This window comes from Notothenia rossii, assembly GCF_949606895.1.
Source record: "Notothenia rossii genome assembly, chromosome: 3".
Taxonomy (NCBI): Eukaryota; Metazoa; Chordata; class Actinopteri; order Perciformes; family Nototheniidae; genus Notothenia; species Notothenia rossii.
The window spans coordinates 8,564,127-8,577,179 of NC_136901.1; the positions used below are offsets into that span (position 1 = coordinate 8,564,127).

At 41.6% G+C, this 13,053-nt stretch overlaps 1 protein-coding gene across 1 annotated transcript in view; it reads right to left on the minus strand.

Moving 5' to 3' along the window:
• Positions 1-484: 484 nt before the first annotated feature.
• LOC307031614 (uncharacterized protein) overlaps positions 485-13,053 on the minus strand; it is a 40,204-nt gene continuing 27,635 nt past the window's right edge. Inside the window, exons 3-11 of the mRNA XM_079668848.1 lie at positions 8,233-8,399; positions 8,007-8,096; positions 6,781-6,901; positions 6,474-6,613; positions 6,160-6,362; positions 5,824-5,933; positions 5,520-5,661; positions 3,723-5,307; positions 485-3,640 (exon numbers count right to left, since the gene is read on the minus strand). Of these exons, the coding sequence (XP_079524974.1) occupies positions 3,554-3,640; positions 3,723-5,307; positions 5,520-5,661; positions 5,824-5,933; positions 6,160-6,362; positions 6,474-6,613; positions 6,781-6,901; positions 8,007-8,096; positions 8,233-8,399 (2,645 nt within the window). The 3' untranslated portion in view covers positions 485-3,553. The remainder of the gene's footprint in view (positions 3,641-3,722; positions 5,308-5,519; positions 5,662-5,823; positions 5,934-6,159; positions 6,363-6,473; positions 6,614-6,780; positions 6,902-8,006; positions 8,097-8,232; positions 8,400-13,053) is intronic.

The following is a 13,053-nucleotide window of genomic DNA, read 5'->3' on the forward strand; positions in this document are numbered from 1 at the left end:
TACTTTGTAATGCAGCATGTCAGGAAGACAATATAAGACAGTTTTTTTTTATCCCTGGCCACCAGGCGGTGGCGGGGAGCAGATTGACAAACAGGAAAGATACATTAAATTGCCAGAATGTAGAGATACAGTGCCATCTTGTGGACACTTCAGACTATTGCATTGGACAAAAAGTACAATATTAATGTAGGATAAATAAAATAATATGCATCAAAAATATAATTCCATCTAAATGGCTTAAAAATAAGGCTCTATGTTCATTTTCCAAATATTTAAATGACAAAATTCTCATTTATGATTAAAGAAAAGGGCCGTGGAAGTAAAGTTATTTTCGTCTCTATCTTTTCATTAACCATCAACTTTTCTCTTCCCAGCAAATAATAATCTGAATTTTTACACATTTCTTCATATTATAATATTCCTCATATTGTTAAAATATTCAAAAAATAAAGCTGTTTATTCAGAGCCCGGAGGACAAGGACACTTCTGTGTGTGATCAGATCACCTTTAATATGGTGAGCAGGAAAATATTGACTCAATACACTGTCAGAGGCACAATGATGAAGGCAAATCCACGAGATATAATATGCTTAAAAGTTACAAAAAAACAGAAAACATCATAACAAGAGGTTAACATTTGTATATGCTGTGCAGAAAATGTACAAAAAATGATGAAGGCGTGAATCAGGTTAACGCAACAATAAAATACACAATATAGGACATTACGTATTTTGAAAAAAAGACAAATATATATATTTATATACAGGTACACAAAGATACTGCAATGTGGAGCCTTTGCCTCCACGGTTTAAAAGTATAATAAGTACATAAGGCTTTTTTTCCCAACTAGAGGCAAGCAACAAGATATATTTTATATTTTGATATGAATACTTTGTGATTGAATTGAAAGCACACTTTGAGTCTTTTAAATGTGTACTTTTTAACATCCATCTGTGATGATTTTTGGTTTTTATTTTTGGTGAATCTGCTGTCGAAATGATCATAATAGGGAGAAAGGCTGGGATTTCACTGTAATACTTACAGTAATTAAGTCGATTTAAGAGTAAAATACATGTTTTTCACTGCTTTTTTAAATACTATTTGAGCAAAATCAGAATGAGAGTTATCTTTATGATCGCGTTTCATACCAATAGGGCATTTTCGAAATGAAATCGAGCCAAATCAATCAAAAGAAACGACTACATTACCCATAATGCCTTTCTACAACTCACTTGTTCCTATGATGCCACAAATCAACACTACTACTAGGCACTTAAATATGACATGAATGCAGCATATTTGTAATTTTGTGAATATTCATATCATTTTCACACACAACTACAATCACTCGGGTCTATTTCCCGCTGTTCATGTGCAGAAATGATCCACAGAAAGTAGAATTCTTTAACAAAATATTACTTTTCTGTCTTTTCCCTTTGGTATCCTGCAGAATAAAGAATCACAGATGGCTTTATTTACTAGTCTTTTTGGTATTTAAGGCAACATTCAAGTCAGCTGTCACTACTTTTGTCTATTACAGCTTCTAAAATCAAAACCTTCTTTTAGGAGTTTTAAAAAAGTACATACAGTAAGTGCTGATAGTGAAACTTAGACATAAATCAGATTTCATGGCTCAGTACTGATGATGCGACACACATTTCTTGCAATTCAAAGGCTTTCCCGTGATGTTTTATTTCCAATCTAAGTGCTGAATCGGGTTGTTTTGAAGAAAAATAAACAGACAATCAAAAAGAGGTCAATTAAAAGGCACTTGTTAAGCATTTTTTCCATTTTTTTCCTTATTTAAAATATACAATAGCTGCCTTTAACTGTTCTTACTTCTGTGTTTTTTTCGCTGCCGGACGATCGTCGATATTCCCCGGTCGTCCGAACCATAAATTAACCACAAGGAAATAAACAGGAAAGAGGAAGAGGACGGAAATATGAATAAAAAGTCTGCTCTCATATTTAGTTTCATAGCGAGAGACTGACTATTCGATTAAGAAAAAGAAAAACGAATTTAAGAGACAGTTTTAAAGGGGCCCTGTTATGCTCATCTTCAGGTTCTTATTTACATCGTGTGCCTCTGCTGTGACATGTTTCCATGCTTTCATGTTCAAAAGGTCTTGTATTGAAGGCAGTAAGTGCTTAGCTTTTACTCTCAGTCTGGGGCCATTCTAAAAAAGGACAATTCTTTTTTATTTAAATAAGACATAATAATGATTTCATGATCCAATATCTATCTAATCTAGAGGGTCCAGTTCATTTTGCGTAAGGAAGCTGTCTTTTAGTTACGATTTCTATGCTTTGGGAAACACATTTAAAGGAATAGTGCAAACGTATGTCACAAGTTGGCTTTGTGAAGTCAAGGCGAGGGCAGTTTAAACGATTTCTTTTGCAAATATTCCCAGTGGAAATGTGACTTTTTTCTCTCTCCCTAAAACAGGAAAACACAGAAATATAAAAAAAAAAGAAGAAAAAGGAAGAACTGGCTCAGTGATGAAAGCTCTGATTGAATGCTTTAACAATATATAAAAGAGGCACTAACAAGCAGCTGCGTTCACTGAATCATCTTTATGTCGTGATTTTCTTTCTTAGCAGGATGATTATGTTGTGCGTTTTCTTTTTGAATACCCTGTCTGCGCAGTGAAGAGTTGAAATGAACGAAATCCAGACGCCTTTTCAAAAGGACAAAACAACGACGACAACAAAATTAGATATATTTTATCCTTCTGAGCGCTCAAAATAAGTGAGTATGGTGTTTGACGGGAGAGGATTAACAGGAAGTAGATTCAGGCCCACCTCTTCCTCATCCTTCAAGTCTCTTTTTTGTAATGTAAGTGAAATATCTCTCTTTTTTAAGTGCTAATAACTCCAGGGGATCAAGCAGATTAAATGATGCATTTCTTCTGATAACAATGCAACAATAAGCTCTCATTTATTTTGCACGGCTCAGCCAGCATAAAAAAGCAAGCATGCACTGTCTCATAAATCCAACATGTTCATCATGTTTTGAGACAGAATAACTTCCATATTTAACAGACTAGCTCTATCTGTGGAAGAGGGTCAATTGCAATAAAGAAAGAAATCTGCAAATGTACACTTTTGCAGGTAGACTTGTCGGTCATCATTGATTCGTAGTGGAAGAACACAGGTATTTACTGTTTTCCACAGTAAGAGTGGGTTTTTAAAAAGAGACATTGAGGATGAGGATAAAGGAGTTCATTTGGTGGATTTCCCCTCCTCCTCCATCCTGTCAGAAATCAAGAGTCTCCAATTGATTAGAATAAGGTAATCGGTAATCTTTTTTTCGTGGTCCAAAGAGGGAAATGTCTCCTCTTCTTCAAAGAGCACCCGTCCTGAAACAAAGCTTTCCTCCGTGTTTCCTAACAAGAGGTAAAAAGAGGAAGGATTCGCGTCCTGTTTTGTCCCCTCTTCCTCCTCCTCTGGCACATTTCAGTTTTTCAGTCTGATCCTCTTTCAGGTTTAGAGACAGGAGTCTTTTTGATTCCTTTAATCCGTGTTTCAGTCCGGGTCGGGATCCTCTATCCTCCTATTTGTTCTCTGAGTAGTATGCGTTCCCATTGGGCAGCGAAGAGTAGGGGAACCCTCCGTTACCCACCACTGGACGGCTGTTGATCTGCGAAAACAGAAATACAATTATACATTTTTATTAGTTCAGTTTGAGATACAGTTTCTGATTGCTTTGATATTATATCTACCTGTGTCTGTTCGTTGTAGTTCAGGTACGGCTGCAGGAGTCCGTTGGGGTCGAGCGCCATTGCCGTCTCGCAGGACAGCGCCGCCTCGTCGGGGTTGGGGATGGCCGTCCTCCCAGGCATGACCCCCGCCTGGTAGAAGCGCGGCGGCTGGGAGGGAATGGGGTTGCTGGCGGGACTCAGTCTCTGGGTCAGGTGTACTCCGTTCACAGGCACAGACGTTCCGGGGGCGTTCCTGAACATGCAGCTGCTGGAGGGGGGCGGCTTCATGACCTGCTGAACAGGAAACGGCCCGCCCGGAGTCTCTGGGGTCATGAAGATCGGCCTGCCGTTGACTGCGTCCTGCATCAGCACCACTCCGGGGTGAGGAGTCCTCTGGAAGCCCGACATTTGGTTGAGGCAGGCGTCCATCTGTTGGTGTCCACTGGAGATCAGCTGCGGCTCTGGAAGCCATCTTTGATTCTCGCTGTTCTGAAGTGCAAAGTGTCCCTGTAAGCAGCTCGTAGCGTCCGCGGTAAAACCGGACTCGTTTGAAATATTTTGGGTGTATGTTTCTGCAAAAGTGGCTTGGTTGGGGATGGAGGAGGAGCTCCACTGGTTTGCCTGAAAGCTGAACACGGGGTTTAACTGTCTCTTAGTGCTTTGGTCCTGTAGGCCCATGGGCAGGCTGGGGGTCCGCATCTGCAACTGCGGGGCCATTTGGTTCAAATGATTGCTTTGCCTGAATGCTCCGAGGTTGTTCTCTTTAGCAGCGACCGGCAGGGACCTCTGTGTTGTTGCCGTGGGGGGGAAGGAAATGGGAGCTCCTGTGATCCCCAGATGAAGATCAGCCGACATGGGGAGCGTCTCCTGCAACGAGGGGCCGTTGAGCCTCATCTGAGGAACATCCATGTGGGAGAGCTTCATCATCCCGAGGCCCTGAGTCGGCTGTCCGTTGGGAATCAGCTGGTTCTCCAGATCCCAGCCGAAGTCCTGCTCTGGATTCTGGCTCTGGAGGTCCAAAGCAGAGATGCATGCTGGTCCATCATCGGGCAGATTGAGCCCGCCGTCCCTCAGCAGCTGCTCCTCCACGTAGGACAGGATATCGTTGTTGAGGATCTCGTCCAGGTCCTCGCTCATCTCACAGCTGCTCATCTTCAGCAGTGTGCTCTCCCAGCTCTTCAGCTCATCGGGCTCCACCTCCAGGGCCTCGCTGAGCTCAGCGTCCCCTAGGATCTGCTGCAGGGTCTCCATCATGTCCTGCACCGTGGCATCAGTCTTCACCAGGCTGCCCACCATGGGTTTGGATGTAGTGAGCTGCCACATGTCCCCGGGGACGCTGACGGTGGCGTGCGTGTTCTTGAAGGCGGCGTCGTTGATGGAGGTGAGATTCTCGCTGTGCTCGCAGTACAGCGACTGGTCCTGACTCAGCATGCAGCCCAGCAAGGATTCGCGGCTCACCGTGTCCAGCTTCCTCTGCTTGGGGGCGGAGCAGGTTTCAGGCACGTCCACGGTGGGGGCGACGTTGTAAAGCAACGCCTCTCCGGTGGCGAAGTTAAACGGAAGCGGCAGCTGACGGAGGAGCAGGTGCTCCTCCCCTTCCTCATTTCTGTCAGGAGAAAGGAAATCAGAACCAGAATACTTTATTTATCCCAGGGAAAATAAAATATAAACTAGAATACAAATATTTAAGAATGTGCAATAAAAAGAAAGAAAGAAAACATAAGAAATTCAAGTAAAAATGTCAAACGAAATAAAATCACATACACATAGTATAATGTATAAAATGTGCAATAAAAGATAAATCAAAGAGAGACTCACGTCAGCGCTCTCTGCCGGGCCACGATGAAGTCCGGTGTCCCCGCCTTGAACACCATCCGGGCGTTGGTCTGCACCCAAACCCACGTTCGACTTTTAGACAGAAGCCTGAAGATGATGAAGCCGGTCTCTCCGGTCTTCATCACTGGAAACGACAAAAAAAAAGAGTCAATACATTTGTTCACACATTAGCCTATAGTTAAACTAGAACAAACGGAACCAAACGCCTGAATCAACCTCTTATTTAGACCTAAATCTTGATTTATACCCCAATATGTCATTTATTTTATACAAAGCCCTGACTCACTTCTCACGTGGCTGTCGGCACAGTACATCATGTCTGCAGCGTGGATGAAGTTGTAGCCGGAGCCTTTCATGCGGATCTCCACTTCATTGTAACCCAGAACCACCTCCCCCCTGAGGAAGAGGAAGATACAGTCAATTAAAAACACTTTAAATGTTTCAAATAGAGATCAAAGATCATGAGATATGTGAAAAGTATCTGAGTCAGGTGTGTGTGTGTGTGTGTGTGTGTGTGTGTGTGTGTGTGTGTGTGTGTGTGTGTGTGTGTGTGTGTGTGTGTGTGTGTGTGTGTGTGTGTGTGTGTGTGTGTGTGTGTGTGTGTGTGTGTGTGTGTGTGTACCTGGGGTCGATGCCCATGGGAGTGAAGTCCAGCTTGTGTTTGGTCTGGAAGAAGAGCGTCTTGGTGCGGATCTCCAGGATGGTTGGCACCTGCATCGGCGTGGCAATGGTGAACAGAGCGAGCTGCGACGGCACCAGCGTCCCGTCCTCCGAGACCCGGTTCTGACCGTGCACGAACTTCAGCCGGCCGCGGAAGTTCAGTGCCTGGAGACACATAGTCACATTTTTAAAGAGGCCCTATTATCTGTTATTGGACATTTTTTCGTAGCCTTTTTCATTCATATTTTTTTAAAACAGAGAGGGATGTTATTGTACCAGGAAGCCGGAGGAGTTGTCCAGCAGGCAGCGGAAGCGGCAGCAGAAGCTCCTCTCCAGGAAGGAGGAGTTCTCGGGGGGGATGTTCTGTGGGTCGTACGTCACCAAATTATTGGTGATCTCTGCGGAGCTCTGCTCTCCTGCAGCACAAATACGATACAATATGATTACCTCTAATGCTTTTGGTTTTAATTATCATATTTAAAACAAGATCATCTGACAATCAAGCAAAGAGAAGAGTATTTTTAAGTATAAAACGAGTCAATAAATACAAATGTGTGTAAAGTCGTATTTGAATGCAACGTACCAGGGCTCAGTTCGTCCTGCTGGCCGCTGTTTGGCTTTAGAGCGAAGTGGAGCTGCCGTCTGAAGAGAGCGCGGTCGTCGGTGTGGATCAACTCGAACACACTCTGATGGATCACATCCGACTGAAAACACACACACACAAATCATCCTTTCTGTATAATATGAATGACACATTAATGTACTGTACTGCATTTCCACAGTATAGTTATCATAACTTTAAAAGAAACCTTTTATGTGACTCTCTAGATATTCAGTTTTTAGATAAAGTAATATTAGATATAAGAGTAATAGATAGTAACACGTTTTTCTGTTTCTGTGCTTGTGCTTCCCCTCTGGCGCTCATAATTCCTGACTTCAGGGTGCCTTTGAACTCAGCAGAGCCTTCTGAGTTTGTGAGGGTTTGTTTGAGCAACAGAAAGAAAGAGGTGTGTCTCTCTCGGCACCTTCTGAACAACGACGTCTGTGTTTCAGCCCTTAAGTCTCTGCCATTGACTGTACACAGTGTGTGTGTGTGTGTGTGTGTGTGTGTGTGTGTGTGTGTGTGTGTGTGTGTGTCTGTGTGTCTGTGTGTGTGTGTGTGTGTGTGTGTGTGTGTGTGTGTGTGTGTGTGTGTGTGTGTGTGTGTGTGTCTGTGTGTGTCTGTGTGTGTGTGTGTGTGTGTGTGTGTGTGTGTGTGTGTGTGTGTGTGTGTGTGTCTGTGTGTCTGTGTGTGTGTGTGTGTGTGTGTGTGTGTGTGTGTGTGTGTGTGTGTGTGTGTGTGTCTGTGTGTGTGTGTGTGTGTGTGTGTGTTTGCTCTGTACAGTATGTGTTTGCACTTGCATCATCGCTCTTGAACGCAGCTGGCCAGAACAAACTGCTAACAAAACACTGAGCTGTGGATATTTATTTATTATTGGTTAAAATCTTACATTTATTTATGCACAACTAACACTTTATTTTGAAAGTACTATGAATGGGCCACGTTTGTTTTACATTTTAAAAGTAATTTATAATACATTTGAATGCTTATCTGTTGTCTTTTTCATGTTGTATTGTCACTTTTAGTCAAGCACATGTTTGATTTGATTACATTTTCTACCTGATTTTTCTACCGTGTATGTCTCTTTTTAAAGTTTGTACCACCCTTTTTTTGGCGTCGAGCACTTCCTAATATATATTTTGAGAAGGCTAATAAAATTGAACTTCTTCATCCTTAGAATATTATTACTATTATTGGTCATGTTGTACCTGGTGGAAGCCGAGGAAGTCCTGTATGGTGGTGGATGTGTGGAAGATGTAGCCTTCAGCCGTCACCACCAACACAAAGCCGTTCAGCGCCTGAAAAACCAATATACATTTATATGAATGTGTTTATGTATGCATCATTATACACCAAGCCAATTCCTTCTATGTGCAAGAGTAAACCTGATTCAGATTTCTCTCTAGAACACACAACAACCAACATGTGCGTTACCTGAAGCAGCAGGTCTCCCTCTGAGAAGCTGACTCCATCGATGGAGGTCCTCAGGGAGGAGGCTGGAGACGGGGTGGGGGGGGTCAGAGCGTTCTGGACGTTTCCTCCGTACATGAGGCTCCGCTCGCTGCTCCAGCTGGAGCCGTTCTGCCCTTTCTTCATGCTGGCTGAAGGAGAAGAAGAAAATGTGACGGTCAGAAAAAGAAAAAAAAACTTATGACAGGTGGACTTCATGTATTCAGCTTCAAAGTGTCAGAAGAAACAAATTAGCTGCAATACAGACCAACATGTATTCATAAAATCACATTTTTAGTTCCGTTTGGTCAGCAGGTTTACAGAAAAAACGACTGACACTTATTGTATGAAACTCTGTGAAAGGACGTAGCAGGATATCATAAAAATATGGAGCATATTCAAGTCACGTAGACTGATACACATACTGTCCGTTTCATTTGAGCACACAGATTTCTGAGAAAAAACACAGACGAAGAAACCATAGACAGGAAATGAAACTTAGTTTAAGAAACAGCTTTTACTTTTCTCCACCCAGTGTGCAAATCTCTGTGCAAAGTTGAGCAACATTTAAAGAAACCAGAAAAAGATGTGGGGCAAACAGCTGATGGTGTTTACAGGATCATTCCTTCAATCGGCCCTCTTTGAATTATTGGGGTTTTCCCTTTTCTGTAGTGTGTTTTATATGTTTGAGTGGTAAGCGGTGCTGCAGCACAGGAACAAAGAGACCTTTTGAAACATTCTAGCATGTAAACATGTCACAGTAGAGGCACTTATATAAACCTGAACATGAGCGCAATAGGACCCCTTATATATCTGGTGAAATGGGAAGTGAGGAAAAATAGAAAGAGGAAGATCTTTTTTTTTATCAGGGTGGAGCTGCCTGATGTTTCCTGTCGTCTTACAACACCGTCACTCAACTCTTCCTCCTCTCCCTCCTCTCGCACTTATCAAGCACTTTTTATCGGAAAAACAGGAGACCTTAAAATATCCTCTCAGAGAGGAAGCAGGTGGAGGAAACTGGTAAAAATGATGATGGATGAAGTGATGGAGGAGGGGAACAAACACAGTGCAGTTTGGTTCATGGAGCTCAATTATTAAAGGGGCCCTAATCTGCTCATATACAACAAAATGTATCGACATACATTTTTTTTTTGAATTATCTTTTTAAAAAGACCTGAAAATGTAAAATAAAAGTCTTATTAATAGTTAGAATAATCAATAGAGTAGTTGCATGCCTACATGCTTTGCAGGCGGCTGGTTCCAATTATTAGCACAGTTTTTGTTCCAATTCTTCAATCAGTGGGTTTGAAACGCAATGCCTCTTCTCAAACACACACATACACACACACCCCAACACATACACACACACACCCCACAACCCCCCCCCGTCCCCCCGTCCTCCAGAGGCCAAACGAGGACAACAGGCAGAGCCACAACATTTTCCACTGGCATTTGAACGCAGTGGGAGACGTCATTTTGGAAGACAAGAGTCAACATTTCTTTTCTAATATCGCTTGTGGAAGCAGAAGATTTTTGCCAAGAACAAAATGCAGCGTCTTCTCCCAAACCATCAGGAAAAACATGTTTTTGTAGCATATAGCGAAACAGCATAATAAGTTATACATCCATGATTAAAGTTATAAAAAGCAAGGTTCAACTTATAGAAATAATAATGTGATTAGCCAAGTCTGGCTCTGAAATAGTAGATTTAAAAGGTCTGAAAACAGCTGTTGTAGATTTTCACACTAAAATAAGACATATAATAATATTCCCAAAAAATTTAAAGTGGCCCTATTATGCTTTTTTGACTTTGACTTTTCTTGTAGTGCGTTTTTGAGCATGTAAATACTCTGCAAAGTCTCTCACAGAGGATCGGCATAAAAAGAAAAAAGCCGACATTTACAGCAATAAAATGTTCTGTAGCTAAAGCAGAAACTGGACAGGATCCAACGTGTGTTCTTTGATGACTAAATGAGAAATGTTTACACATTTTAAGAATAAGTGCAAACAGTGTTGGGTGTAACGCGTTACAAAAGTAACGGAGTTACAGTAATATATTACTTTTTGCTGTAACGAAGTAATGTAACGCATTACTAATCAAATGTGGGTAATATATTACCCGTTACAATGCTCAGTAACGCAGTTACAACACATTTTAACCCGAAATTAAATGGTGTTTTGTTTTTTAAGAATGTACTAACATAGCGAGACATTCCGAAACCCGACAAATTGTGTGGGTAGATTAGTAAACCTGGTGTTTACCCTTCAGGCTTCGCGTCGAGATCTTCGGGGAAGTTGAACGTTATGCAACCATTCAAAAAAGAGAACGTAGCGAAAAATACTAACAACAAATTGTGTCAGGTGCGCGTGACCTGCTCCGCTGCGCGTGCATCATTTCCAAAGTGCTTCCACAGCAGTGACACACATCTGATCTGTGGATAATCATTTATACGAAAATGGTTAAAGCAACCATCACTAAACGCCAGCAACACTGCATCTACTGCAGACAGTAGCAACAGGTCAGATGCGGACATCACTTTACCCTCCGTTGTGGACACTAGCTTACTCCCGCCTGACTCGCCGGCTCCGGAGCAGCAGTCTTCGTCGCCCGAAACTACGTCGCCCTCTGCGGCCCGCAGGTGCCAGGTATATCTAAACAACTACCCGCCTGTACAGTGGGGTAAGGCAGTCATTTTGCAGCTTGTGGTATAAAAATAGACAATGGCTAGAATATTCATGTGAAAATAGTACCATATTCTGACATGCCTGTAGAAATGTTGGGTCAAAAATAATGCATACAATAGCACAGATGCCTTCACCACGAATGGCTACAAAAATATCTCATATCCCAAGCTTATTTTCAACGAGCTGATGTTGCAGCTGAAATGTTCTCCAGGTCACAAAGTCAACCTCACATGATGATGTGATACCAGTTTTCAAGCACAGTAAATATTCTCTTCCCAGCGTATATGATGGGACCAAGGTGATGATGTAGTAGGATACATGGTTTTAATAATACTTTTGCCTTTCAATGTTTGCCATTTCAAACCATGAGCATGGTTTAAATAATATTTGCCTTGATTTACAATATGTTAACCTTCATTATAGTCCTTGACAGCGGTCTGTACTGCTGTATTAACAACGTGTCACATGTTAAGAATTTACAATCAGTATCGAGTATTCAACTAAGCCGTGTAATACAAGTTGTTAGTAGCCTTAAGGGCCTACACAGTTGTTATGCTATACCACATTGCCCTTCACTGGATGCATAATGAGCTGCACTAAACTACATTTTAGCATTTAAAATACCTAGCTATTCTTTTGCGGTTATTTTGGTGAAAGTAACTAAAAAGTAACTAAAGTAGTGTAACTCATTACATTTCAGAGACAGTAATATTGTAATGTAACTTATTACTTTCAAAAGAGAGTAATAAGTAATATGTAATATATTACATTTTGGAAGTAACTTGCCCAACACTGAGTGCAAATATGTACCAGTTCTCCATAAAAATGGTTGTTATCAAATATTAAGTAAAGATGTGTCGCCCTGAACTAAGAAGAAAGAATTTTAAAAGAGTCGTTGTATTGGGTTTCTGTGTGGTTGTAAGTGTGTATGTGCATGTAAGTGTGTATGTGCATGTATGTGTGTATGTGCATGTAAGTGTGTGTGCATGTAAGTGTGTATGTGCATGTAAGTGTGTATGTGCATGTAAGTGTGTGTGTGTGTGTGTGAAATGGGGTTTGTCCGGGCATGCTCAGAGTGATACTCATATACACACCACTTATAGCCTGAGGCATTTTGGTTTAGTGGTGCATTAAAAGCAACAATGAGCTATTTTAGTACCGAGAAGAACAAGGCGAGACAGAGGATTGATTAGGACTGGGAGAATAAAGTAAAATAAAAGCATGTGACGTTAGGAAGAGAGTTCGAGAGTGCTAATTAAACTGTAATTGTAATAAGGCGATGAAGGGCAACAGAGAAAGTACAGAGAAAATGCAATTTTAAGGCACTTAAAAGTACCCTTGATTTGATTGACTCTGTTTACTCCACAAAGTTTTAGAAGTACTTTCACTCCTCTGCATATATCTGACATATTTGCATATTCAGATTAATAGCTAAAACAAAACATAAATCATCTAATATATATATATTTTGTATAAACCTGAGAGGACCCACGTAAGCGCCTTGGGGAATTCCCAGCTCTGTTTCTGACGTTGTTAAAAAACCCAGTTCTTTGACCTCTTCTACCCTCAGCGCTGACGTTTTAACGAGGAACAGCTGACTTTCACCAAACTGCAAGTAACCCTCGTAAAACAGGAAAACCCTCTCCTCCTCTTCTTCTATGGTTTTCTTATAAAAAAGGGGCCCTGGAGGAATTTAAATACCCCCTCCTTAGCTTAATTTGGGTACTGTACAGAATGTTTTTATGATCATATTTCAAATAGCTATTGTGCTCGGATCGTTTGACAACAACTTTAAGAGGCTATACGTAAGCAAAACGAGCTCAACAGCGCGACTACATGAACCATTAATCATATAATTACTTTTTTTTAAAACTGAAAATAAGAAGCACTGCAGGGTAAATTAGTGAGGCTTGATCTATAAATTGTGGCTCACAAAATATAGAAAATTGTGCAACCCTTACACTGGCCCCCCCATTTCTCTCTCTTCTATCATATTTGCGAACACCGCCCTCCCCCTCCGTCTGCAAACACCCGCTCCGAAGCATTTTGCGGTTTCTGTCGACTTTGAAACCCAAGAGCTGAATGGAATCATTGTTCTTCATCCCTTTGGACTACAGGAGG